Raw genomic sequence first — 27,243 nt, forward strand, 5'->3', positions numbered from 1 at the left:
AATAATTTTCCAAAAGATTGTTGGCATCGCCACCGTTTCAAACCTGCAATAACGCACGGTGGCTGCGTGGAGTCGCGCTGAAGGCACACAGCTCTCAGAGGAAGGGCCGTGCGTCCTAAAGGCTGTGCGTGGGGAGCAGGGCAAACAGCCCCTTAATGAGACTCACAGGTGGAGTTTGGGCTGGGAGGAGCTGCAGTGCTGCTCAGGAAGAGAAAATATACAAAGAGGCCGAGGTGAACAATGCGGGCAGGAAACTGTGCGAGGTTCACCGGGGAAGGAATACGGCTTCCTTGGGCTGAAGGGAGGGGTGGAGGAAGAGCACACTGCAGCATGGATAAAATAATGTAGGAAATCCAGGAGGGAGATGGAAGGCAAGGCATAAAAGTATCGGGGGGGGGAAAAAAAAGAATGAAATTAAGAAGAATGCATCTGAAGTCTGGGAGCAAGCAGTGGGAGAGAAGTGGTGAAATGTGGTGAGACATCTTGATAGCCTGAGTGAGAGATGGGTGCCAAGTGGAAATAGCAGCAGATAATGACCTACTGGGTATGCATCCTATAGCAGAAATTTTATCTGTAATTGCTTAACTGTGTTGACAAAAGTAGTTATAGCACTGCCAGATAGTCCAATAAAGTTGTCTTGGAAGTGCCATGGCGATGGCATGCTGTAGCTGTGCACCTCTCACAGGTCTGTGGCAGTGCTTGTTCCTCGTCCTTCTGGAGTCTTAGAAAAGTTTAGGGAGCTGATATTGTCCCAACAAGCAAATTTAGCACAAACTTTTCTTCCTGTTCCTACAATGAGTGCTTTTGGGTATGCTCTGTGCATCAAAGGCATCAGAGGCCCATTGAAATGCAACAGAATTATTTTGTTAAAGTTTGTAAGACATGTTTGCTTGCTTTAAAGCTCTCATGTGTGTGCATAGGACTGGAGATGGAGGGTAAATTGGGCCAAAGCTCGAGCCTGAGATGTGGAAGAGGGCCATTCTGAAAACAGCCCAATGTAACATGCATTCATGTAGAGGTTCTCCTCCACAGGGATCAAAACCCATTGAAAACATGCCTGCCATCTGAAACTGGAGTGGAGGAAACCAGTCAGGTGGGAAGACTGAAAAGAACTGCAATACAGTTTATAGTATTAAGTGCACTGGATGCACCACATACAGTGTTAAGTGCGTGGAGATACCACATCTGTCTCTGATCACAACCACATGAAACCCAGCGATGTTTTTTCATAGCGAACTCTAATCACTGTTAAAAATGCAGAGCTCATTCTACTCGCTCACTCACTGATTTTTGCTTCTAATTTGTGTTCCTTTTTTCAAAGGAAAATGTTTGCTTCTCCTTCCCATCCGTATATTAATGCAGACAGGGCCATATCTCAGAATATCCTCAGTAATTTTGAAGTCAGTGCTGCGCGTTACAGATGGCTTTTTATATACCTAAAGGTTTTTGTAATTGTTAGATGAATGGGGGTTTTTAGGCTGTCTGTGCTGAGCGCAGAAGTCATTTAAGGACAGCGTGTTTCTTGCTCAAGGATCTTGTTTAAACTGTGCCTTGGCTCCTTTTTTAGTCCTTTTTTTTTTTTCCTTTTTTTTTTTTTTCCTCTTTTTCCCCTTGGTTTCACTGGTGGTTTGTGAGCTTCTGGACTCCTGTTCAAAGTTTAAAGAACAATAACTAGTCAAATGTAAAATAATGTCAATTGAACAACCTATGACTCAACAGTCAACCAAGTCATCCTGGCTCCACATCAAATGGACGGAGGCCAAAACCTAAAACTGGCACACATCCCCATCCCTCTTCTTCATATATTTTCACTGAAGCAGAGCCCAGAATGTAACACATTGGTTAAAACTCCACAATAAAGCGGTCCACATGTAAATGCATTATTTTTGTTGATAAAAAAAGGCTGAAAGCCCGTGCCAGGAATAAAGACACGTCGTGCAACGCTTTGTACAGACTGGCAGGGAAATATATGTTATACTCTGAAGAATTTACCATCTTGACGTTCTTGGAGTATTAATTCCACTGCTAAATAGCTTCTTTAAATTCTCTAGAAAGAATTAATGAAGAGAAATTCCTTTCTGCTTCATTTGCCCTCTTTGCTTCTCAGGAAAGTTGAGTTGTTCTGATCCATGGGTGCCCGCTGTTTTCTTTGCGCAGGGCAGCTGTGCACGCGGGCAGCAGTGTGAGCTGCGTGGAGCCAGGCTGCGCGCTGCACTCAGAGCTGGTGCCGGCTCCTCGTGGATGGCTCTGCTGGCACCAGAACAGCCTTGAGTTCTTATTTTGTATTTTTTTGGTCTAAATGGCATAAATGAATTTTCTAATGGGCGGTCTGAATTTATTTATAACTTTATGAATCAATTAGACATTATGCAAGTATTAACCTTCAGCTTTTAAAATATCTGCTCCATGACTCTTGCATTCAGTCGAGTCTCATACTGCCTTTCTTGCAGCACATTAATATTTTTCCATGTACGTTAGAGTCAGCTTTCCAGATGTCTTGCCTTTTTTCCTAGCAACATCATTTTGGCAGCTCCTGACCGCAGCGCTGTGATTGACAGAAGCGCTCGCATTAGGAGCACTGGAGCAGGATATAACACAGCTCACACTGAGGTCATTAATGGAACCAATCCCACTTCCTAATTTCAGTTCAATTCCTCTGCTATGACATTAATAAGGATGCTGTACTGATGGGTGAAATATTTTTCATCTATATCCTGATTATGTAGAATAAGGTAAGATGGGATGGGTTTTGCTCCTTGGTCTGTTCTATCAACAAAATCCCTCTGTGCAAGAACTCTGTTTCTGAATTCAGTGTGCAGAGAAAGAAGCCATGATGTTAATGGCTGTCTGTTAAGATAATACATTTCTGGCACATCCATTGGCTTTCAGTTTGCTCACAAGGCTTGGTGTTTTGATGATGGAAACTACAGCCCTGCTTCCAGGGGAGCATGGTGGGAGCTGAGGTCAGAGCAGTGCCTGCTCACAGACCAGTGGGCGCCTTCGTGTCATGTGTTGAACTAAAACACATCCTTAAAAGTCAAATTCTGAGTAGATTTTTGAGCTTTCTTCTATTGGTGGCATATTGGTCTTGAGATCCTCCCCACTGCAGCCCCTCTCTGCCCAGTGATTTCGGGACGCAGTGTGTATGTACACCCATCGAGCTGCGCGATTCTGTGAGACTTGAGCTCTTGAAAGCGGTTTGTAGATGATCCACAGCAATCTGCAAAAGTAGGTGTAGATCAAATGTGTATTTTGTTATGCAACGAAGCGTGAAGGATTAGGATGGCATGTTATGAATTGATCCCATAATTTTAGGTAAAGGTTTTATCTAATTGTAACGAGGCACTGGCATCTGCCTTAATTCTTTGCTGCTTCTTTATTTAAGGAAGTAATGAAGGAGCAATGAAAGTGATGATAATAAGAAAAAAAATATGAAAACCTTTGAAAAATACGTATGAATTGATGGCTGTAGAAATGAGGCCCTCCCTTGAAGGCAGGACTCTTCGGCAGCTTTGCTGGCACACTGTAGTAAATGTAAAATTTTAGAACGTATAATTTAATTATCATATTCTGGTCATAAGTACTTCAAGTCTGTAGCACATTTGAAATCCCGTGAGCTCGAGCTAAGGTTGCAGCTGCAACATCAATTACCATTTATCCATTCCAAGAAAGCTTTGCCTGTGCCCTTGAAACCTTTACATTCTGGAGAGCATCCAAAAAAAAAAAAAAAAAATCACGTCACTCACTTGCGTTAGCGTTTCTTTCTCACTCCTGTGTGAGCTCTAAAATGGTAGCAGACGCCATTTCGGAGCGAGGGGAGGCGGTGGTGTTGGGGCACGTGGCAGCGGGCGGCTGGGCGCAGCGCGGTGCTCCCAGGGGACATCGTGCACCTCTGGCTTCGGAGCAGACGGGCGTCAGAGCGGGATGGGGCGGCGTGGTGCCCATCGGGAGCCCGTGCCGTGTGGGTGATCGCTTTATTTCCGTTGTGCTGCATCGGGAGTCCGTGCGAAAGATGGATCTGTTGGTATGCGGATGGTAATCGCCCGGGCTTTCTGGGTTGATTTCTATTTACTGGGGAATAATTTATGAGAAATGGAGCAGGGGTGCTTGGAACGCGGCCCCTGCTGCCTCAGTGAGATGCTGTGAAACACAAGCTCCTGAGAAGCTCCTCTTGGCAATGCACATTTGTCGTTGAGGCTCTACTAAATACAGATAATTAATTTATCTGGTTCCCTGGGGTGATGGATTCCGTCAACTGGAGGACGGTGTTGGGGTGTGTGTCACTTCTCGGGTGCTGGCAGGGCAGCTCTGGTGTGTCAGCTCTGAGCCTAAGACAGCAGTTTCTGAAGGAGTGCATACGTCTGTAGAGCAGAAGGGCCATTGCTGCGTTTTCCTTTCTAATGAAGTTCTTCTTCGTGTATTTGCTGCAAACAGACTTCAGCTTTGCACCAGGTTCCCTGTGAGGGTCAAAGCAGCAGGGTGAGGGGCTGCAGGACTGCGGAGTGGCTCTCCCTGAGCTCCAGTGAAAACACACTGCTTTGAAAACAGAGTCTTTCCCGGTGGATATACATCAGGTCGGCCTGAGCTGAAGCCATTTTTTTGTTGTTAACTCAATCTGGATACCTTGGTTAATGTCCTTGTTGTGATGTATGAGAGCTGTTGGGAAGACGTGCAAAAACGTGGGCAGTATTTGGGGTGATTTTATACACAGCAATGAATCACACGGCCCATTTTAGTTGTAATTAAAGGGAGCAGTATATATGTAAACGTGTTCTGTGTGCGTCCCGTAAATGTGTGTCATTCTGTGCACGTGGAGGCTGATTATGAGGCTTTGCTGCCTTAGGTCTGCCTGTATCTCAGTCTATTTGGGGAGGTTTTACTCCCAGTCCTTCCTTGCCAGGCAGCTATGGAATATATCCTAATGTAGGCCCAGCGTGGCGGAGGCATGATGATACACACCAGTTTGGTTCTGCACGATCCTTTGCAGGGAACTCATACATCCCACCCTGAAGCAGATCTGGACGTGGCCTCCTTGCTGACCTGGTCCTGCTGCTGTCCATGCAGGCACAACGAGCTGCACCATCAGAGCAGAGCCTGGCTTCCTGCTTATCGCCTGGTGATAAGGCATTTATCTGAGTGAGTGATAAAGGAAATGGTGTTAATCATCTTGGCTTTCAAAGGGACTATAAAACAGCAATACTGGATGCTTTTATTCGCAGACTTTAGGTAAATACTGTAATCTGCAGCAGACTTTTTCTGTTTATTATGGCACTGTTGGCAATGTGCAGCACTTCCAAAGCAGATCTGTTGCCTTCTTTAGGTACAAGGCAGGAAAGAAAGCTTAAGGATAGGTAGGTTCTGTGTAAGCATTTTTGGGAGGGTGGCTTTTCGTGTGTACACACTCAGGTAGTCCATAGGAATGTTTGAATCAACATCCCAAGATGCCTTTGACTTAGAGGTAAATTGCAATGTACTTAATACCCATGGGCGGTATTTGAGCTCTCTGCATACTCCGTGGTTGCCAGATGGAGCAAAGAATGTAGATCTGTGTAGAGTCTGCAGACAGCTGGGGGAAATCATTGGTTTCTACCAATTCATACCAATTTTCAGTCTCTAAACTTAAGCGAGGACATTACAGGAGACAGAAGGGACCATTGTGCACTGCAACGCTTGGGAAGGCTGTGGTGTGGACTCTGTCTGTGCTTTCCACAGGGACCTTTCCCTGGGCACAGGAATGGCTGGAGCCAAACTCTTTTGTGGGGTTTCTCCAACTGTTGGTGTAGAGGATGGTGGCAGCAGCTTGTTGTTTCATGCAGGATCTCTCCCTGCTTTCACTGCGATGGGTCAATTGACTTGTTTAATGTTTTTGATGCCTGCTTTGAAGATGGCTTTCCTGCTTAAGAGAGCATCAAAATTAATTAGCACTTCTCTGGTTAATAACGAAATCAGCAATTCAAAAAATGTGATCTCTTGCTGTACACAGCCGTGTGTTTACATTGTTCTCATTGCTGGAAGATAAGAAGGAGGCCCAGATGGTGGTGACATTGGAAGTGGTTCCTTTCCTGTTATTTGGTGGTGCTACTTACACGAATAAGTACTTGGCTATTGAGAATGTATTATTTAAACACTAAGTTGACTTTTTCGGGAGGGCTGAGGGTTACGGTGTGTTATCGTTTTGTGGTCTAGATTTATTGTGTAGTGAATGCAATTCATGTGTGCTGCACTGGGCAAGGAATAAGAGCAAAATAAGTGGACTCATTTACAATGCTTCAGGCTTAGAAGGCTGACATTTAGTCAATCTTGGAGCCTCTTTCTCCAACCGATGACGAATGTTTCATCCATTTCTTGCCTCAGTTGGTATTTGGACACAAAAGGAATGTTTCAGGAGCTGTCTGCAGCGGTGCTGCAGTCTGCAATAGCACCAGGGAATGGCTTTGTTGTGTGTATGTCTGAAAAAGCCTGGTATGAGGTGGTGTTGCCTCTGATGTTCTCTCCAGGGTCAGGTGTTTGAAAAGGTGCAAACTGTCGAGCTGGCAGCTGCCCCGCAGCCCTCCTGAGCCGTTCCTCCTGTGGGTACCTGGCCTCGTTCCCCTCAGGGCACTCAGGCTGTTGGCAGCGTTGCTGCGCTCACCCGATGCAGCTGGAGGCTGATGTTGTGGCTGATGTGCGGTGCAGGAAGGTTTAAAACAACAGTACAGTCAGCATGGTTACCACGTGTGGAAGCGTGCTTGTTCTGCGTGTATCAGAAGAAGGCAGAGGTGTGGAGAGAGCAAATGTTGCCACTGCTGCCCACAGCTGCACTGATGGGACGCGCTCATAGGAGAGCCACAGCTCTGCCACAGCTTTGTGCCCCGACTGATGGCTGGTGACAGGGCTGCCAGCTTCGTGTCGGGCCGTGTCTGATGGCCCAGCACTGACAGCCTGGGCGGGAGATGTTCTTGTTTGCCTTCCTGACTCACAGCTCTGCTTTCCCACCTGGTGCTGTGGGCTCTGCTGCTCTGGGCTGGGATGGGGCGTGCAGTGGGACGGGTCCCCAGGGAATACGAATGTCAAACGCCATAAACTTCACCACACCCATCTTCACTAAAGTTTGAACCTTGAGCTGGGTTTGAAAGTCTCTGGTAAATGATTAACAAAGGAATGGACTTAGATAAACAGCGTGGTTTGTACAGGCCTGCTTACTGGAGCTGCATCTTCTTTAAGTCTTCTCATTTCCCTTCGTGTCTCCTCAGTGAGAAATTATAAACAAATATCTGTGCACATAAAACTTGTTTAGGTGTGAATAACTTCTGAAAGGTATGGGAGTGGGCCTCAGTCCCCTTTCTCAGCTAACACATTGCCTCCGAGAATAAAAGTAACTCGTTTATGAACTTGGAACCATTGCGTTTCAGAATGCTTTCCTCTCCCATTTGGACCTGTTTATGTTTTCTCCCATTTGGGTCAGTCATAGTTTGTTATGGTTTGGTTGAGTTCTGAAACACTGCAAATCACCAAAGGATAACAATAATGGTTATGTTATGGGGTGTGAATCCTCACTTCTTGAGGCACACAACCCCTTGGGAAGCAGTTTTGTTGTCTTTGTCTCTTTCTTCCTGTGACTTTGTGAGTAAAAGATTTGTATTGAACACCAGGCGAGGTTGCTGCGGTGCAGGGCTGTGCCTTGCATGAGCTGCTCACTTTGGCTGTGGATCAGATCTGTGAGGCTCCTGGCTGGGATCACCGTCAGGATTGCTGTGCTGCTGCACCTGGGGCAAGCAGGAGGCGAGGAGGGACTGTCAGCATTCGACACTTTCCTCCTTTATTAGTAAATACTGGCCTTATCTGATAGAGCCAAGCTGGAAAAGATATGCCAGGAGCCCAGATTAGATTGTTGGCAACTGCTTTATTAATTGATACCATCATTTGTTTTTAGTTCTGTTGTTCTATTTGATTCTATTTAGTATCTATCTGTTGTCTTTATCATGTAGCGATTTCTGTGATAGTAGTATAGAAGATGAGCCTAATTAAACATTAAAGGGGATTGAAAACTTTCAGTAGAATATGCTTGGCACTGCCACCATTTCAGTGACAGTTCATGGATGATTCCTTGAAAATGTTTTTGTCATAAATTCACAAGAGCTCAATTTTTTGGATCTATATTAGTTGTCTGCAAAACTATGCATAGAAAAAGACGCTTCTGTCTCTTCTCATTTCGGAATGTTGAATGATCTGCAGCTCTCAAGTGATGCATGCCTTACTTACATTCTAGGCTCTCCATTCACATTTCAGTGTTTAAACTGGGATTTGTAGCGTAAGAAAGGGTGCCACCGGACCTGAATCTTTAATAACATAGCCACAAATCGTTTTGTCCAGCAGCAATCTGCTTTATAGACTGTAAGGTGTGAATTGGACCCAACTAATACGGAGTGAGTATTGTGGCATTGATCACTGATAATTGTTTGCTGTGAGCCATGCAGCCCCGGGTCGGCTCCCATCACTGACCTGTGAAGGAGCAGCTGGGCTCCAGCTCTGCTTTATGACGGGGGACCGACCAGCAGCTGCTCGTGGCCAACTCTGGTTTGTCCTAATCGAACGTCATCGCATGCAGCTTAGTGATAAGAAGCAGAGATAGATTTGAGTCCTCGACTTCCTTACCTGTGAGGTTGGTTCCCTTGCAAAACTGCCACCACTCATGCAAACCACCTCCTGCAGGGCAGTGGGCCCTAGCAAGCAGCAGCCTCTGTTGTTATGTGACACATTCCTGGAGTGCTTCGGTGCTGAGGAGGGCAGGCAAGCTTCGTAGAAATGAGTGTGAGTGTGTAATTAAAGACGTGTGTTTGCAAGGACATCAGATGAGCATAACCGGGGTGAATTCCATTCTGCCATTGCTTGGGTGTTGTGCACTTCATTGTGCAACCTAAATATTTTATTATGTTTTTCTGCTCCTTGAGAGAAGACAAATTATTTAGAAAACATAGAAAGGCCATCCTGTGGGTCATAAACAGCGTTGTAATCTACTGATGAGTGCAGCTTTAGTTGAGGGATTAGCTAGTGATGGTGGTGATAGTTGTCGTCATCTTTGTAGAGTAATAGAATAGAGAAAGTGTTGCTGCATTTCAGGTATTTTCTGAGAGCAAAGGACGAATGTGATGGAGTTGAGTCCTTCTCCAAGTTCTGGGGAGGACTGGTGCTTCCTGGGTGGGCTTTCTTCTCTTTTTCCCCAAGCCTGTCTCATTCTGCCTCACTCCGGCTGCAGCCTTTCTTACTGAATCCTTCTCTCCACCCCTTGTTCCGTTCTTGTTCTTTCTGTTCAGATGAATTCCTGCTCGCCAGCCTTTGTACCAGGTTACTGCAGCAGGTCCCCATTGCTGCTGTCTGTCCTTCAGCTCTGCTGTGCCCCGTGCTCATGCAGCCCCCCCAGAACTCCTGGGCTGTTGTCTATTTCTCAATTCCTCCGTGGGGATGCAGTGTGAGGAGCTGACTTGTTCAAAATTCAAGCCCTCGGGGTGCTGAAGGGTTTTCAATTGCTCTGAAATTTAATTTTTTTCTGAATGTTTGAATGTTTGAATGTTTTCTACGCATATGACCAAATCTCGTCAGGTTTCCTTGAGGGGGGGAAAAGGAATATTCTGTTAAAAAGTCAGTCCATGTTCTGAAATTTGAAGTCCGCTTTGGGGAATGAGAGTTTTCTGGGATTTTTCTGAATAGAGGCACCAGGGTCTCAAAATCAGAGTCATTTTTCTGTCCTCATCTAAAAAATTGCTGGAGCCCTACTGCACCAAATTTTAGAATCGCTGGAAGCCAAGCATGCAGTAGAGAAATCTCATCTAAAAGATTAAAACTTTTGTGAAACTCAACTCAGCAAAACGTGCTGTGCAGGCTGTAAGGAGTTCAGGTGCTGGGCAGCCTGAAGCAGGCGAGGCACTGGGCTCTGTGCTGAATAATCGGCCCCTGAAGGTTGGCAGAGCTGCTGCTGGTTCAGCCCTTACGGGTAGGAGCAGCTCAGAGGTGGCTGTGACGGGCTGTGTGCTGTCCCAGCAACAGTTGTTGGTTTAAGAAGTAACCCTTTGTCAGTGGGCTGGGTGTTTGCACAGGAATACCACATCCTCAAATTAAGAAATGCTATTACTTTCCTGAAATGCTGGGGTGAGAGGATCTTTTATTACTATAAACATGTGACTTAATTTGCAGTTTCTTGCACAGAAGTGTCCTGATAGAAAACCCGATGCTGGCAGTGGAAGGCGAGGGCTTAATGCAGACTGTGGGGAACGCAGCCATAATGAAAGCAGTATGGAATGAGAGCGTGCTGTAGGAGTCGATTTTATAGACTAGGATCACTGCACAGGAAACTTGGCTTCAGAGATGGGTAAGGGAAGTGATCTTGACGCAGTCAAATAGGCAGCAAAGCAATCCGTACAGCTTTTCTTACGACTCACAGAGATCGCTGGTTAACTGTTTCTGGGTCTGGTGCACGGAGCTGTGAGGATAAAGGACAAGACAGCCCATTTCTCACCATCGTATTATGTTTGCCAAAAGGCCACAGATCTTAATTCATATTTTCATGCCTTTTTTCCCAGCCCTGGACTGAGATCAGATGTAAGCTCTTCTCCATCCACAACCTCAGCGACTACGGGACCACCTCCCAAGCTCTGCCTCGTGTGCTCTGACGAGGCCTCTGGGTGTCATTATGGTGTTCTTACTTGTGGCAGCTGCAAAGTGTTCTTCAAAAGAGCTGTGGAAGGTAAGTCTTGTTTTAAACAACACATTCATCAAGACTGTAAGGTCCAATTCCATATGTGACCGGCCAGATCCAGGCCGTTCTCTCCTGCTGGAGCCCATTATTGCTCGAATCCTCCTGGGGAACCAGCCCTGCTATCGCTGTTCCTTTCGTAGTAAAAATAACATTGATAATGGTGTGATTTTCTGTAGCATGGATTCTCTTTACGTTTATAAAACGCTCCCATTCACTCTGGATAAAAAGGTGCGTTGTTATCTTTGCTTTTTGTTTCCTTCATTTTCTTTCAGTGTGGTTTTTGTTTATTTCTCCTGATTATATACAGACGTGTCTGCATGCATTGAATTCGCAGTCTGTGGTTCTAAGTTTCTTACTCATTGATCTGTGCATGATGATGTGTGTGAAATTGGGTAGCGCTTCTGCAAGGTTGGGAGAGTTTCACAGTGCTTCCTGTCAGCAGTGTTGGTTACGTTACACGTGTGTAACATGTATGGTGTATGCAGGGTAATTTACAGGGATGTGTGGGTCGGGGTCGTTGGGATGTCTCTGTAAGCACAGGAAGGACACGGCGGTGATGGAGCATGGAATGGGAGTCCAGGGCGGTGCAGCGGAGCGGCTGCTCTGTGCTGAGTGCCCAACTGCTCACTGCAATATCAGCATCAGAGACAGAAGGAGCACAGAGCGCATCGCTGTGCGCTGAAAGGGCAGCAGTGGTTCCTGCACCGCCGTTACACAATACAGGAAATCCCTCACGCGGGGCTTCCCGTCCCGTGCCTGTTTCGGGCAGTCCTTACTGGGTGTGATGAAGTGAGTCACGCTGTCATGTTTTGCTAACGTTTTTGCAAGCTGGATTTCACTTGAGAAGGGGGAAGGCTGTGTCACAAAGATGCATCGGCATTCTGTCCTTAGAAGAAGGACTGGCCCTGTGCTCCCAACTCACCCAAAGCAATAGAAAATGTAATGACGCAATGGGAGACGGCGTGGAAGCGCAGAGCCTCTCTCAGAGGATCCGAGGATGTTTGCAGGCTGTGCTGCTGCCCTTTGTGGGGAAGGATGTCGTGTCCGTGGCACGCTGAAGCTGCTTCTGAAGTACCATGAGAACCAGCTCCAGTACAGAGCGCCGGGCTGTCCTTGGCTCTCGGCTTGTCCTGTCTGAGATGTGCTCCTGTCTGCAGCCAGGCTCCTGGCTGGGATGAATAATCATCTGTAGCTTGGAGTGAAAGAAGGGCACTGGATATCCCCCAGAAGCAGCTCTATGTGGCAGCTGAGTGTGTCACAGCGACAGTTCTGCCTGTTCCACAGCCTTAACCAGGGAAGGAAGCATTGATACATGAAGAAATCGGTCCGGTGACTGCTGTGATTGGTGATGTGACTTTGCACATCTTGTACCAACTGTGTTGGAGTTAAATGTGTAAAGCAGGGTTGGAGCTGTAAAACTGCAACACACTCCTAAAGGTTTACCTGCACTTTCATTCTCTTATTGTTCCACAGATTGTCCCAATCATCATCCTTAAGATTCGATACTATGGATGTTTTCAGGAGCTCTTAAAGGATCTGTGAGTTTTAATATTACCTTAAGGAACAAAAAACTTGGTTTTAGCTCTTACGGGAATTTTTCTGTTCAGGAATATATGTAGAAAGAATTTATTTCTGCACAATTGCTTTCATTAATATCTGCCAAGCATCTGTTAGTGTACAGATCCAGCAAACTGCATTTGTCACCGAGCTGTAAGCCTGGAAACACTCCTTCTGCACCTTTGTCTGCACTCATATACACTGCGATGGAAATGATTACAGAAACTGAAAGTTTCAGTGTCCAGGTGAATATGAGGTGTATCTCGTTCAGCAAACTGTAGAACTAGAGGAAAAGAGGGAGGATGAAGGTGGGTCAGCTGTTCTGTATTTATAGCCATTCTCACACAAACAAAGATCCTTTCTTCAGGAATCCAGGATAGCAAAAGCTGTCTTGTTCTAGTTCTTATTTTCACAGTGCCTCGGAGCCCTTATGGTTGTTTCTGCAGGCCCAGCCCTACACCTCCCTCCTGTTTCCACCTCTCCTGCCAGCCCACATCTTCTTCCCTCCTCCCACCCCCGCTTTCATCTTGCTTCAGATTCTCACACCTCCCTTCTGTGTTAAATCCCTTCCAACACCCCTGCCTCCTGCAGTGCTCCAGATTGTGCTTGTTCTCCAGCCCTTTCCACTCCCAATCTGTTCCAAAGAATCCTTCATTCCTCTGATCATCACAACCCATCAGAGCCCAGGGGCATGCTTGTGCCCAGGTGGTGCGGTGCGGAGCAGCAGTGTTGTCTGGATGCTCTACAAAATGCCAACATCTGCAGTAAATTCTCTTGGAAGCATCTCAGTTTGCTCGCTACCAGATTTCACCAGTGTGTTCTTTAAGTGTCTTCATTTTTTTAAGCAGCAAAGGTAACTGAAATGTCTCCGTTTGGCTGGCGTGTCTGCAGGGCAGCGCTCTGACTGTGGGAAGCAAGAGGTGGAAAGATCTCATTTTTCACCAAATGCTAATGTGACAGAAGAGCTTTACTATACTGTTATCCAGGGAAATAATGTGATTTCCATATGAAAATCAGTATAAAAAGAAAGACAATAATGGCTAAGCAGTAGATACAAGAAATCCAAATAGTACATGGAGATGGAATCCAGAAGTTTGACGAAGGCCACAGGATGGACTCTGCATACCTGAAATTTTCACAGTTGATTTCAAACTAATTCCTTAATCACGTCTGTTTCTATAAGAAGACTCCTAGACTCCATTGTTAGTAACTGAATATTTGGAAGATACTTTTGTTCCTCTTGCTGTTATCCATCGGGACACTGACATGCAGTGTAGGAGCCTGGGCTGCAGCTTTGTTCCACCACCACTTCTGTTTCTTGTTCCCTGTCTGGGAGAAGGACATACCTCTTAGCAGTGCCTTTTTCTAAAGGAACCTGTCGTTATACAATTGTTCATATAACTCAAATCATTAGGAACAGATGTCGTTCTTGATATCGTTCTCCACTGTTTCCCTTCTGTTAACAGCAAAGCAATGTGCTCATTTTAATAGGTGTCCTTCAGGTCACCACATTCCTGGGGCCAAATTTTTGGTGTGAATCTGAGGGGCCGTAGAGATGTCAGAGTGCTTGGTTGTCTGCTTCTGAATGGAACCGGGGCTTCTCAGCTTCTAGAGCGGTGGCAGCTATTTCTATATGTCAGGAGAGATGTTGAAATGTATACTTTCCAAATGTGTTTGTGAATGTTATTTATATCTCATGTGAAATCATTCAGGGGAATTGTAAACATGCCATGGAGGCTTAGAGCTTTCTCCTAGCTTGGAGAAATGTAAGAGAAAAGGAGTTGTAAAAATAGAACTTGCCCAACCTTACCAAACAGAAAACAGGATTTCTCCTAAGCGTGTTGGCATCGGTGTCTGAATGGCAGAAGAGCGCTGGATTTGTATTTGCTGGGAATCATCTGGGTGCTGATTTTGTTTTGCAATAAAAGGAGTGCGGCGGTAGGGACGTCCCGCAGTCCCTTCGTGCTGCAGAGACAGAATGACTTCATCTGGTTGCAAGGTTGGTGGTGACTCTGTGTGTTTCTGTGAATGCAGGGCAGCACAACTATCTCTGCGCTGGAAGGAACGACTGCATTATTGACAAAATCCGGCGGAAGAACTGCCCGGCGTGCCGCTATCGGAAATGCCTCCAGGCGGGCATGAACCTCGAAGGTAATCCTCAGCGTCCCGTCCCGCTTTTATTTCTCATCTGGTGCAGGTCCCAAAGCTGAAGCAGCAGCACTTCAGCGTGGTAGAAGTGCTGCGTTCTGTGGTGCGTAGCAGCGTTTTCATGAAAGTGAGATTTTCAGTGCTAAAATTTCTCCCGTGCTTTCCTGTCCCCACTCAGTTGCTTTATCTCCCTGTTATGCACAGCAGAAGTGAGTCATGCATGTGAAACGGGGTTATTTTTTCTTCCTGTCAGCACATAGATCTTGTTGCTTTTTCGGTGAATCTGAGACAGCAGAACTCCAGCAGAGGTCTTGTAGGGAAGTGCCGTGCCTGCCTATTCTTACTTGGGAAAGTGACTTGATGCTGAAAACCACAAATGGGAGGGAATGCCCGGGCGTGTAGCTAAAATTGGAGTGGGCCTTGCATATTCAAGCTGAAGAAAAGGCAATTACTTTTATTCATGCTGCGGGTTCTTGTTCTTAAATGTCTGATAGAGTCTCTCTAGAAAAGATAATGTACTAAAGAAACAGAAATGTGTTGGTGCGTGTTTGTTCTGTGCTCAGTGGTGGATGGCTGATGAGAAACTGGAGACCGCATGAGCTAGAGATTTAGCAACGGCCCTAAAAAGGCATAAAACTTTTTTACTGCTTCCTCTTCGATATTTCCCCTTGAGCCGTAGAGATAAATGCAGTATTTACAAGCATAGTTATTGTGGTGATAACTTGCATCATCAAAGTTGACAGATAAAGTAAAAATGTCAAAAATGTATATCAATATGAACATTTTCTTCATTTCAGTGAAAATATCCTTCAGTAAAATGTAAGTGGTGGATTGTGTTAGAGGTGGGGCCCTCGTTAGCACGTCCTTTCCTGCTGTTCTTCTGCCCCTCTCCACCATGAACACCCTGTGTTCCTGCCATGCTGGTGGCTGCTGCCCATCCTTCTGAGCAAAAGGAGAGGACCCAGCAGGCAGAAATGCTTTCCCCCACGCCACACTTGCACATAAATTCCATCCTCAGGAGGGGACTCTGTGGTTTGTCTGCGTATCAGTGGGGTCTGTATGCAGGAGGAGCGTGCATGTAGCCTGACAGCCACAGTCTGCAGGCTGTCGGTGGTGTCTGTGCAGGGCATGCAGCTGTGTGCAGGGCAGCAGAGCACTCAATGGGCTCCCAGCAGTGTCGGAGCTATGAGGCTGGGTGGCCGACTGGGAAGGCTGGGAGCCAGCAAAGTCATGGCACAGCCAAAGGGAGGTTTCCTTCCCTGAGGTTTGGCACAAAGACTGCTGGAGAGGAGCGAATTTCTGCAAGATGGTATTGTTACATAGGTTGGGAAGGCAAAAAGGAAAAAAAAAGAGAGAAAATTGCTTTCATGGCTGAGGGAAGAGAGGCCTGGAAACTGAGCAAAGCTGAAATTGTTAGATCCCAAGGTAGTGTGAGAAGGAGAAAGAGAAAGCTCTGTGAAAACAGCGGGTTATCAGGTGGGTCTGAATGGATGGTGAATTGCTGGTACAAAAGAAACAGTAGAAGTCTGGAGCACAGTATGAAGTGCATGACAGTGCGGAGGCAAGATGGTTTCTTGTACACCAAAGCCCTGCTGCTGAATCATTCTCTCGCTTGCCTTATCAGTCATACATTTGACACTTCTTAGCTCCCTTTTCTGGACTGTTTTTGTGCTACGTGATTTTTTTTTGAGCTGGGGGCATTGGGAAAATGCGCAGCTGTCAAACTTCAGGCACCAGAAACTGTAGAAATTATTCTACAGAATAATGTAATTCTTTCTTACAGGCTTTATTTCATTGAATTCTCGTTTCCTTCTGTCACTAATTGACCCTAGCCATTGCTTGGCACCCTTTTTCTTTCTGATGCATTTGAAGAAACGATTTGTCATTAGGTTTTGTGCCCGTAATAAGTCATCACAAAACCTTTTTTGGCTTTTCATACTGCATTTTATAGTTAAACTCTGGGCAACTTACGTTATTTTCTGTTGTCTTCATTTTGAAACCATTTCAAGTTTTTTGTAGGATCTCTTCTTATTTCTCATAATATTAATTGCCCTGTTCTGCAAGTGCAGTGGATGTTGCCTTTCTAGATCCTCTAGAAGTGAGGTGTGCAGCCTCTCCCGCTTATGATGGTGTTTCATCTTCTGTGCAGCAGTGAGAGCATTCTGTGTATTGCTGTGAGATGGCGTTTCCACGAAGGTCTCGATCCTCACATTCTCTTTACCACTGAACTTTTGCTTCCAGAGCTTTTCTTCCGTTCTGGCTGGGTTTGTGCCTGTGTGCTCCTCCTCAGCATTTGTTAAGGGGCTGTTGAGCTGCTGTGGGGTTTGGCACGTGGCAGTCTGGCCAGCCGGCATCACACAGCTCGGCTGCACATGCCCTCCGTGGCAGAGCCCTCCTTCTGCCCGCAGCGCTGTGTGGTTGCTGTGTTACCCTGCCCTGGTGCAGGGGTCCCTCCATGAGATGGGGTCGTCCCCGTCATGCAGCTGGGACCTTGCAGTTGTGTCCAGCTGTCCCAGAGGAGAGGCCCTTCTGTGAGGTGGGACGGACCTCATTCATGGCCTCTGTAGCATCCCACGACAATCCCCATCTTTTCAGCTGCGTTGGGACTTTCAACCCAGCTGTGGGCAGCTTGGGAATCCTTTAATGCCGGGCTGCTGGACTGCAGTGTCCACAGTGGGCACTGCTGGTGGGCAGCACAGAGCCGGCACAGCCACACCGCCCTGCACTGCAGCTGCTCTGTTCTCTTTCAGCAGAGCTTTTTGGATGCTGGGGCTTATTTCTGTGCCAGCTTTATCTGTAGGGTTTATCTTTTGCATTTTGCCTTAAGGAGCTGGTTTTTAATTTGTGGTGTTTTTGTATTTGAAAGTGTAAACCTTCCTTTTTTGTGAGTTACAACAATATATCTACGTCAGGTTTAGTAGTGCAGCTTAATAAAATTCTTGCACAATACTTTATCTTATCAGATATTTCTTTGATTGCAATTTTACCAGACTTTCTGGTCTGTAAGTGTTCCGCCCTAGGTGTCTGCATTCACCTGTAGGCATGTGCATGTAAATTTACGTTCATTTAAAAAAGCAGTTCATTTGCTTTTGAGAACAAGGATGATGGCAAGTGTGTGTGTATGTGTAATGCATAAAAGTAATGATAATAGCAACAGAGAGAAGCCCTTTGCTCCAAAGAGCTCGTTATTGCTGTTCTGCCACGGAAGTCTCAGCAGATGTGGACAGTATTTAAGCTTTTGTGAAAGTTCAATTTATGCGAAGTCCACAGGGAATTTCTTATCCTTACAGGGATTCTGAAGACTTTCTCACAGCCAGTGGAAGAAGTGGGGCTGGGAAGGGGACATTGCATTCTGTTAAGCTACAGTCAGTGGACTTCAGGCCAGTAGAGACACTGACTGGATCAGCAGAAACTTAACAAACATGAAAGCACTTTATGCAGTGTTTTTCTGTGCTATTGGCTTATCTCTGAAGTTGCAGAAGAAAAATCCATCAAATAATTGATAGAAGGGGAAAGAATTAGGTTTCATTCTGGTCTCAGCCAAATGGTGCATTGAGTTCAGCCTCCAGGAGAGGCCAGACAGGAGATCCCTTTATTGACAACTGTTGCTTCAGCTTCTAGTTTATGGTTAACATCTCTGTGTGATGTTTTATTTATTTGGCTTATGAACGCAATGGTTTAATTATACAGCAGTGATTTACATGCAAAGAAGCTGGCAAGAGAAAAATCTCCTCCTGCCCAGCGTTTCAAAAAATGTTTTCCCTGTCTCGAGAGACCGAGTCACTTCTAACCCATGAAGTATATTTCTTTCCTTCCCTCCGTGTGGCTTCTGTACTTAATATACGGAGGAAACGACGGCATGCCCACTCCTGCAAGTCTTTTCCAAACAGGTGCTGTTCTGTCACATGGAGCCGTACTGCTCTATGTGCGTAAAGGTTGGGGCCAGGCCTTGTCTGTGTCCTCCTTGCAGACATTATAGAGAATTTGGGGACATAGACATTAATGTGCCTTCGATAACAATGTGAAATAAACAGGTTTTCACAGGAAGTTTGGTAAGTATTGAAGTGGAATTATTTGCAGCTTATGAAAAAGAAAAGTCCTTGAGAAGTTTCAATTGTCTGATCTACAAATGAAGGAAGAAGAAAGCAGCATTCCCTGTGCTGTGGATGTAACGGCACGTGGTCACTTCCCGCCACCTAACAGCAGTTATTCAATCTTTCCTAGCCCGCAAGACGAAGAAGAAGATAAAAGGCATCCAGCAGGCCACTGCCACGGGCACCAGGGATGCCGCCGAAGCTGCTGGAAATAAGAGCGTGGTTCCCGCGTCGCTGCCGCAGCTCACACCCACCCTGGTGTCGCTGCTGGAGGTGATCGAGCCCGAGGTGCTGTACTCCGGCTACGACAGCACGCTGCCCGACTCCAGCTGGCGCATCCTGTCAACCCTCAACATGCTGGGAGGACGGCAAGTGGTAGCTGCAGTCAAGTGGGCGAAGGCAATACCAGGTGTGTGTTGCTTACAGAGCGCAGTCGGGGGGGGCTTGAACGTCTGTCTTCACGTGTGATGTTCTACAGAGCCCTCAGAGAGAAGGACTGGCTGTACTTGAGCTACACCAGAGCTCGGGCTTTTGCAGTGGAGCCTTCCCTTTTATAGGCTGGTGCTGTGGTGCTGGCTTATCTGGGTCTGCATTCAGGTGGTTCTGTTCTCTGACCTGTCACCATGTCTGTAGTTTCTTGTTGACTGGGAATAGGCCTTTGAGCATTCCAGTTCCGGACAGGAACTCAAGATGTTCATTTTCTCTCAAGCCTTGTGGCTTTGTGATTACATGGGGAATTTGGAAATGTTCTTGCTGTTTGGCTCCTGCCTGAGAACACTTAGCAGTTGCCTTACAGAAGACAAATGCAAAATCACATCCGTGGCCATAACGTGTAGCATCCCATGGTGTCTCTGGGAAGGGCCTGGGGCTACAGGAGGGCTGAAGATCATTTTCTGTCTGACAGAACAAAGACAGATGTTTTTCTCCCCTTCTCTTCTAGTCTCTGCCATTACCTGCTTCCAAAACCAAACTGGCAACAGGACTTCCACAGTGTTTTGCATCACTGTGGGACAGCCTGCAGGCTGCTGGCATTCTGAAATAAAACTGACACCACTGGGTTCTGTGTTTGCAGTCTCCTCTGGACGGTTCCCCTAAAGAGATGAATCCTTCAGGTTATCACATGTCCTCTGTGAACATGGCGAGCTTCTGCCTAATAATTTTATTAATAGGGGCTATTATTATTATCCTATTTTTACACTTGTTTAAAATTACCAAGACGGTTCTTTGTGGGCATATTTAATTTGTATGTACTTCTGCTAAGTGTCCCCCAGCCCACAGCCTGGCAGTGCAGAATCCTTGAGCTGAGGTTGTCAAGGCAGCCTTTTCCTGAGGAGTTTTTGAGCAAAACTTTTGAGATTTGACCCAGTAAGTTAGAAATAAGCTTGAAATAATTTGCTTCTGTTTTAGCAGCAGTGAATAGTGGTTAACAGTGGTCACTGCAGTCTCCAAAGCCAGAAGCCTGCTTTGAAGCTGTTCAGACCTACCGAGTTTTGCTATTTAATAATCTACTGACTGCTATCCATTTAAACGTCTTCAGGAAGCAGTGCTGTAATGAGCTCTTTAGATGCCAAATGCCTAATGAAATTAAATAAAATCAACTTGAATTCAGACTTTAATAATGATTCATGGTGACACAATGTTTTCTTGTTAGATGTAGGCATGATCCGCTGGAAACTAGCATTGCAAATGAAAAGCTGCCTGCATCTTAAGCCTGTTTAAGGGACCAATTTTCAGATTTTACACATTTCCTCATTATCTTAATTGGCTCTATTCATTCTCCTTATTCTTACAAGATTAACTGCCATCGTTAACTGTTTATAATGCGGTGCATATTTTGTAAGTTCTGTGTACAATTCTCGAATAAGAACAAAATTTGAAGTTAGATCATTTATCATCTTGTGGACTGCCTGCAAACATTAGGAAAAACACTGTTAATTACAGAAGGTTGCCAGATGAATGGTAGTGAATATTAGATATTTTTGTCTTGTGATCTGTCTTTGACTGATTGCCTTCTCCACGTAATCACACACACATATTCTGATGTATTTTTTTTAAGTATGACCTTCTGCTTCCTGTATTACCCATCAGAGTGGATCCATCTGGCACTGTCATGGAATTACGGAGCCACCAAGGTTGGAAATGACCTCCGAGGTCACCCAGTCCAACCATCCACCAAACTTTTCCCACTGAATTCCCTCCCTCGGTACAACATCTGAACCTTTCTTGTGCACCTGCAGGGAAATCTCCATCCAGAAAGCAGCTCGCAGCAGTTGCAGAAGGCCAGCACTGTTGGTGGCTGTGCATTCCTGTAGGTGGGGTGCTGAGAGCTTTGTACGTGTAGATGTCAGTGTCATCTATTGGATGAGGTTGAAGCGTTACTTTCTGTTAGCCCTGTGGCCCGTGTCTCCCCATCACTTTCTGCCAGGCCCTGGCCTGTTTCTCCACGTCAGGGCAGTCACCCCACGCCGTGCTGAGCGCTCTGCTCGGACCTCTCCTGGTTCAGCTCAGTTCTCCTGCCCAGTAGCTGTAATCTGAGTGCTACGGTTGATTTTTGCATGTGCAAATATTTGAACGTAACCTTGGTAGTTGGAAAATGGTGTTTGCACCCTTTTAAAGTACTTCTATTTCCAACAAGACTTTCACATATAAAAAAAAAAAAAAAACCTTCATTTTTGTTCTGTATTTTTTTTCTGCTACCAAGAATGCAGTCTGAAATACAGGAATGCTTGACTGAGTTAACTAGCAGCAAGCAATCTTGTTGTTGCAGGTACTGCTATTGCATTTACAGAAATCATTACGAAATTCACTTTAAAAAGCAGTAACCTGCATTGGTGGTACAGAGGTTGTACTGATGGGAAGCACAATCTGTTTCAGAGTTCTTTGTGTTCTGGGTTTGTTTTTGAGGTTTCTTTTGCTACCAGTGCAGCCACACCTCACTGCTTTTATTTTTGTGTCGTTAAGGTTTCAGAAACTTACACCTGGATGACCAAATGACCCTTCTGCAGTACTCCTGGATGTTCCTAATGGCTTTTGCTTTAGGATGGAGATCATACAAACAATCAAATGGAAATCTCCTTTGCTTTGCACCAGATCTGATTATTAACGAGTAAGTAAGACTGCATCCTTGTCCAGTTTTACGGGGGGGATGCAGACTGCTGCAGCCCATCCATTCTGCACGGGAGAGGCGAGTAGCTGGGCAGCAAAGGTGCAAGGATCCCAGGTCCCTTTGTTGTTTGCAGCATTGTTTTCCTTCCAGCAGATCGCTTAGTTTTCACCCAGCTTTACTGAAAGAGAAATGTTGTCAGTACTGAGTGCATTTCCATGAAGTTTTGTGGGAGGTTCTCATACGAAATGTCCCCTGCTGCCACCTTTCCTGCTCCATTCATTGCAGTCATTCATCTCACCAGAGCCGAAGAAGCTGAAGTTAGAAGTAATTGTGGGATGGAGGGAGAAGCGTAGCAAACTGCACAGCGTGCTGTGTGAGGTGTATAAGAGTAATCTTATCTGTTTAACTCATTCTTGGTCAGTTAAATGTTTATATCTGAGCACGGGTAAAATCTGGCTTAAAAGGTTGCAAATGGAAAAACTTACATGTTGTATCTTTGTAGTTGTTGAACTTTGTTACCAATTTTCAAGAGAAAAATGAATTTACTTCAGTATCTGGGCTTCTTTCTTGTCCTGAGCATCATCTTCCTTGTGTTTTTCAAAGTGGTGCTGTGTGGTCACCTGTCCTGTGGAGGACTGAAGGAGGGAACTCTGATAGAGAAGGAGATGGGCGGTGAGCTTGGCTCGAGCTGTGGGGGTCAGAAGTGGCTGCTGCAGATGTGAGCACAGGGCAGTACTTGCCAGGTGCTGCTTTGCCGGTGCAGCTGCAGGTCGGTCCTGCTGTGCCTCTCAGGCTGGGGAGCCCAGGCTGCCTGTCAGCTCTCCTGCTGGGATGCAATGTGCTGCTGGCCGTGCTCGGCTTCCTTGCTGTGCTGCTCTTCTTGGAGGCTGCTCAGCGATTGACCTGTGTTGCAGGGTTAGCAGAGCTCCGGAGCACCGCCGCCGCCTCCTGCAGGGTGGTGATGCTAGCAGTGCTGCTGTGTGCTGAGATGTGTTGTCTGTGCTTTGAATGAGTTGCTGAAAATATGTTGTGGGTGTCAATGTTGGAGGTTGCTGGCCAGAGCCATGCGAGATGTGGCTCGGCCACCTGCGGGTTCCAATCAGCAGGATGTGATTGCTGCGGGTTTGCCATTCTTTTCCTTCATCAATTGCAACAGTCCATGCAGGACTGTGCAGGGCCGTCCACAGAGCCTATCCAGCACTGGAATTGCACTGACAAGGGTCTGAAAAGCAACGTGAGTGACGAGTTCTGATCCGTGTCCTGGTTCCCCTCTGCAGGCAGTGCTGCCCCTTGAGCACATTTTGAGATAGTGTTCAATATTTTTGTTCCTATTGCACTTCAGTTCCTGTTCTCCCCAGTCTGTTCTCTGCTTAGAAACCAGTGCTGGTTACATTTCCTATGGGACTGGCCATTTGCATTTCATAATACTTCTTTTGTTTCCATTTATTTGTCTGAATATTCTTCCTTGTAAATATATATCAAGGCCTTCATAAGCTTTAATAATTTCTTCATAGTAATTATTTCTTTTTTTTTTTTTTTTGGGGGGGGGAGCAGGAGAAAGGTGGGATCAGATGTATGCCCCGTCTGTGTACTTCTGATTAAATTGTTAGAATATGTCCGTGAAATAAAGAAGTTTCCCCATGGTGGAGTTAATTGAAGTAACTGACGTCACTAACAAACGTGACAGCATCTCAACTGCTACATTCAGATATCTCCTGCAGTTCTATCAATGGGTCAAAACCTCAGAGCTTGGCAGTGAAGCATGTGCCTGTACTCTAAAAAAGCAAGGGTAATCCTCCTCTACTCAGTATTAATTCTCCAAAGTATTCTGGTTAGCAGTTCCGGTATGTGGACTGTTCATTAAGATGACATTTGTTTTCAATAACATTTGTTGACTAAGAGAACTGCAGTTCCTTCTGACTCCTCCTCTGGTGTGATTCAGGTTCTCTATAAAACTCTGGTCGTAACTTTTTATGTACTATTCAGCAATAAAACACAGCCACCTTTGAGTTAGCTCTGGCAGCTCCTGAATGGTGCATGAAGATGGTGTGAGCTGCCAGACGTGTGCAGAGCACAGTGCTATGGGCCGTGCAAGGGGGGTGCTGCAGTGGTGGGGAGGGCAGCGGAGATGTCGTGAGCATCAAGAGGATGGCACACAGACCAGGTCTGCTCGTGCTCTGCTTGATACTGGATTCTACAGATAGCGTTGTGGCACATGACATTCCCAGAAAGGCACTCTGGAGTTCATTTGGTGATTTTCCTGAGATGCGCTGCTTTGTATTTTTCCTCCAGCTGCTCCTTTGCTGCTCCCCAACCTCAGGGTCTGAATTAAGATAGCATTTATTATGTTACAGTGATTTATCGTATATTTAGCCTGCTTCCTGTGTTATGTACATGTACAGCATACATATATGTAAAAAGTTTTTCTACAGGTTGTAGAAAAGCTTGGCAGCTCGATGCTTAGGCTTTAGACCATCGCCTGGTTGTTGGAGAGATGTGAGTGCTGCTGGTTCCATGGTACTGTGTGACCACAGCGCAGTTCTGACTGCCCTCAGTCTGCTCACAGCCTCTGTTTGTGTCACAGTGCTCATGGAGTTACAGGGAGGGATGCTCAGTTGTGCTCACTGCATGCACAGATGGCTTTCGATTGCGACCTGGCTTTAGAATGAAGGTTTTGAAAGTTGAGTCTTAGGATTCGGGCTGTGTTTGCATGCACAACATCCTAGCTTTTGCTGTTCTTAGGTTTGAGCTCGTCTCCTTTGTCTGTACAGAGCTGACTACCACAGCTCTGCACTGGTGCTGCTGGGACAGAAAGCAAGGAACTGCTAATTACAGTTTTACAAGCAGTGTTTTATCAGTGCTCTTATTCCCAGAATTTTTTTGGACATTCTTTTGTAACCAATTCTGTGCAATCCGTATTGTCTGATTTTCGGAAGGCAGCTTTTTGTTTACTGGTTCTATGGACTTGGCAGAGCCGAATGACTCAGCGGTGCTTTTATCGACACGTGTGTGTGTGTGTGTGTACATTAAGTGCAACTTGCACGGGCTGCCATTTGTGCTACTTTTGAGCCTGATGCCCAGCTTGCACTCTGCTTTCTGTTTACCAAAGCAAAAGAAGATTAGATGTTACAGAACAGAGATGTGTTTTGAATCAGGCTAGAGACACAGTCACTAACGCAGAATCGCTTCAGAGATGATAAACTGCCATTAGTCAGCTGCTTAAATCTCAGCTTCTGTGAAGGCCAGGAGTTGCACAAACGTTGCACTGTTGCACTGTGTGGCCCATTGCACTCTGCCTGGCCAGCTGCCTGCTCTGCTCCCATCAGCTCTTCCTGGGCTCGGGGTACCAGCAGCACTCAGACCTTCCTTTCCCCTGGCTGCCCAGGTCCCCACTGGGGCTTTGCTTGAAGGCCCACAGTCGGTCGGGTTCTGCTCCTCCTCCCTTGCTGGCAGCTGAGCTGGTTGCATTCCCGCAGGGCGGTGAGGGGCAGAGCTGGGCCCTCTTCCCAGCCCTCCTCCCCACCGCCCCCAGCAGAGCGCAGCTCTCTGTTGGCTCAGCTCTGAGCAGAGGGGCCGTGCTGCACTTTCAGTTTTTGGGGACCGCCATTGCCACAGCTTTGGTAGTAACAAAAATCTGCATGGAGATAGAATGGATTCCCAGACTCAGGGTGATGACTGCATCTACAGCAGATGGGAACAAATGACAGGCCGACCCATTTCATAACATTTCTTTTAACCTTCTGCCCAGAAACGGTCATACTTCTACACGAGGAAAACTGCTGAGCCCTGTTGTGGAATGTGTTTGAATTACCCAATTGCAATGCTGTTCGATGCCCTTTGACACAACCCAGAGGGCTCAGCAGAAGTTCTTCCAAGCAGTCGGACGGCGCACGCCGGCAGCCCCCCTGTCAGGTGCTCTGAGCAGCTGCCTGCAGCGCAGCGCCCTGCGCGGACCCAGAGCGTGCGAGGTGAGCGCATGGCTTCAGCTGCCAGCACGGCGCCACTGCTGGGTGCAGGGCTGTGCAGCTCCAGGAGCCCCGGCTGCCTGGTGCTGCAGCGAGCAGCCCTGCCATGCCTCAGAAGGAACGGGTCGTGTTTGCATTTGGAAAAGGTGGTGTTTCTGCACTTGTGCCTTACGTGGTTTTTAGCAGATCTAAATAGCTTGTATTTCTTGCTCTTATTCTTAGGATTTTCTCTTACTCTTAGGATTTTGCACCTCAAGGAAGGTGCGTGTGCTTTGTGTTGGCCAAGGGTTTCATATGCTGCTTCCCAGCAGCGCAGTTACGTTTCTGTTGCAGGCATTGGCTCTTGGAGGGCAGAAAAAGGAGAACTGAAAGATGCTAGCAGCTCCAGAGGAAATGGAGCCATTTCATAACCAAATCCTCCTCTTATACTGGGATTCAATTTCGTTTCTTTGTTGAGATTCTAATATTGAATAGAAAATGTTTTGGAAGAGGTAACGCTGTGTTTCAATGTTATTCTCCTGATGCTGCAGTTTGGGGCCTCTGCTTCCATGTGGTGACTGAGGCACTCACCCTAAGGGAGTTCCCTGGAGAAAACTGAAGGCTCTTTTGCTGTGAGCCAAGTGCTGACATCTGCCACTGCCACCCCACTGGTCCTGAGGGAAGGATGGAGAAACTTAGATTTGGAACTTGAAGACGCCATTTAACTAATTGTTGTCTTTACTTCTCAGGCAGAGAATGAATCTACCCTGTATGTATGAACAATGCAAACATATGCTGATGGTTGCCCGCGAGCTGTCACGGCTTCAAGTCTCATATGAAGAGTATCTCTGCATGAAAACATTGCTTCTCCTCTCTACAAGTAGGTGAACATTTAAACACCTGTGTGAGCAATGCGAGCTTACCTTGTCAGTGCCATGAAGTGTGTGCAGCGTGGCACGGTGTGAGGTGTCTGATCACAAATAGCTCTCGCAGTGCTCAGTTTGCTGCCTGACCACAGGGGGTTACTGAGAAGTTCTGCTCAGCAGGTATGGGATGTTTGTGCCATGGCAGTGCAGACTGCATGCAGACCTTTGCAGCTCCAGCAGAGCCCTAAGCCACAGACTGGCTGAGCAGTTAGCACCCAAAGAAGTGGCCGAAGCTCTGATTTAAGCCCCAAAAATATTTAAAAAAAAAGTCAGAGAGCAAGGTCTGATCCAGTGAAATTATTTCCTCCCCAAAAAAGTGACTGAACTCTCCTAGAAGTTATTGCCAAAGGCAACTGCTGCTTTCTGCATTTGCATCTAGAAAATATGTAGTGGATTTATGATAGATATGGTAAGGTAGATGTACATAATATACTACATGGTGGCTTTATGTGTCTTTCAATGAGATGAACTGTAATTGGAACAACTCACAACTTAATCATGTTCTGTTTTCTGTATTGTATGGAAGGTCAAAGGATAGCACCAAAACAGTCCTTTTCTGGACTGCATACAACGATGCTAACACGAAGCATTGTGTAAATGATTTTACAGTGTAATTTCTACTCTGTATTATTATTCCTTTCTACCTAACGATTTTTTTTCTCTCTTCACACACTGTTGTTGTAACTCCCTGACAAGCTTCAGTTTTAACCCTGGCTCAGTGCAGTGCAGACTGAGA

General features: G+C 46.2%; 1 protein-coding gene across 1 annotated transcript in view; it reads left to right on the forward strand.

Annotated features, from left to right (window-relative positions):
• NR3C1 (nuclear receptor subfamily 3 group C member 1) overlaps window positions 1–27,243 on the forward strand; it is a 51,091-nt gene that overhangs the window by 21,630 nt on the left and 2,218 nt on the right. The window contains exons 3-7 of the mRNA XM_042881494.1: window positions 10,557–10,720; window positions 14,324–14,440; window positions 18,662–18,940; window positions 21,493–21,637; window positions 26,331–26,461. Of these exons, the coding sequence (XP_042737428.1) occupies window positions 10,557–10,720; window positions 14,324–14,440; window positions 18,662–18,940; window positions 21,493–21,637; window positions 26,331–26,461 (836 nt within the window). The remainder of the gene's footprint in view (window positions 1–10,556; window positions 10,721–14,323; window positions 14,441–18,661; window positions 18,941–21,492; window positions 21,638–26,330; window positions 26,462–27,243) is intronic.

This window comes from Lagopus leucura, unplaced genomic scaffold, assembly GCF_019238085.1.
Source record: "Lagopus leucura isolate 7727_CA_CO unplaced genomic scaffold, USGS_WTPT01 Super-Scaffold_100030, whole genome shotgun sequence".
NCBI lineage: Eukaryota > Metazoa > Chordata > Aves > Galliformes > Phasianidae > Lagopus > Lagopus leucura.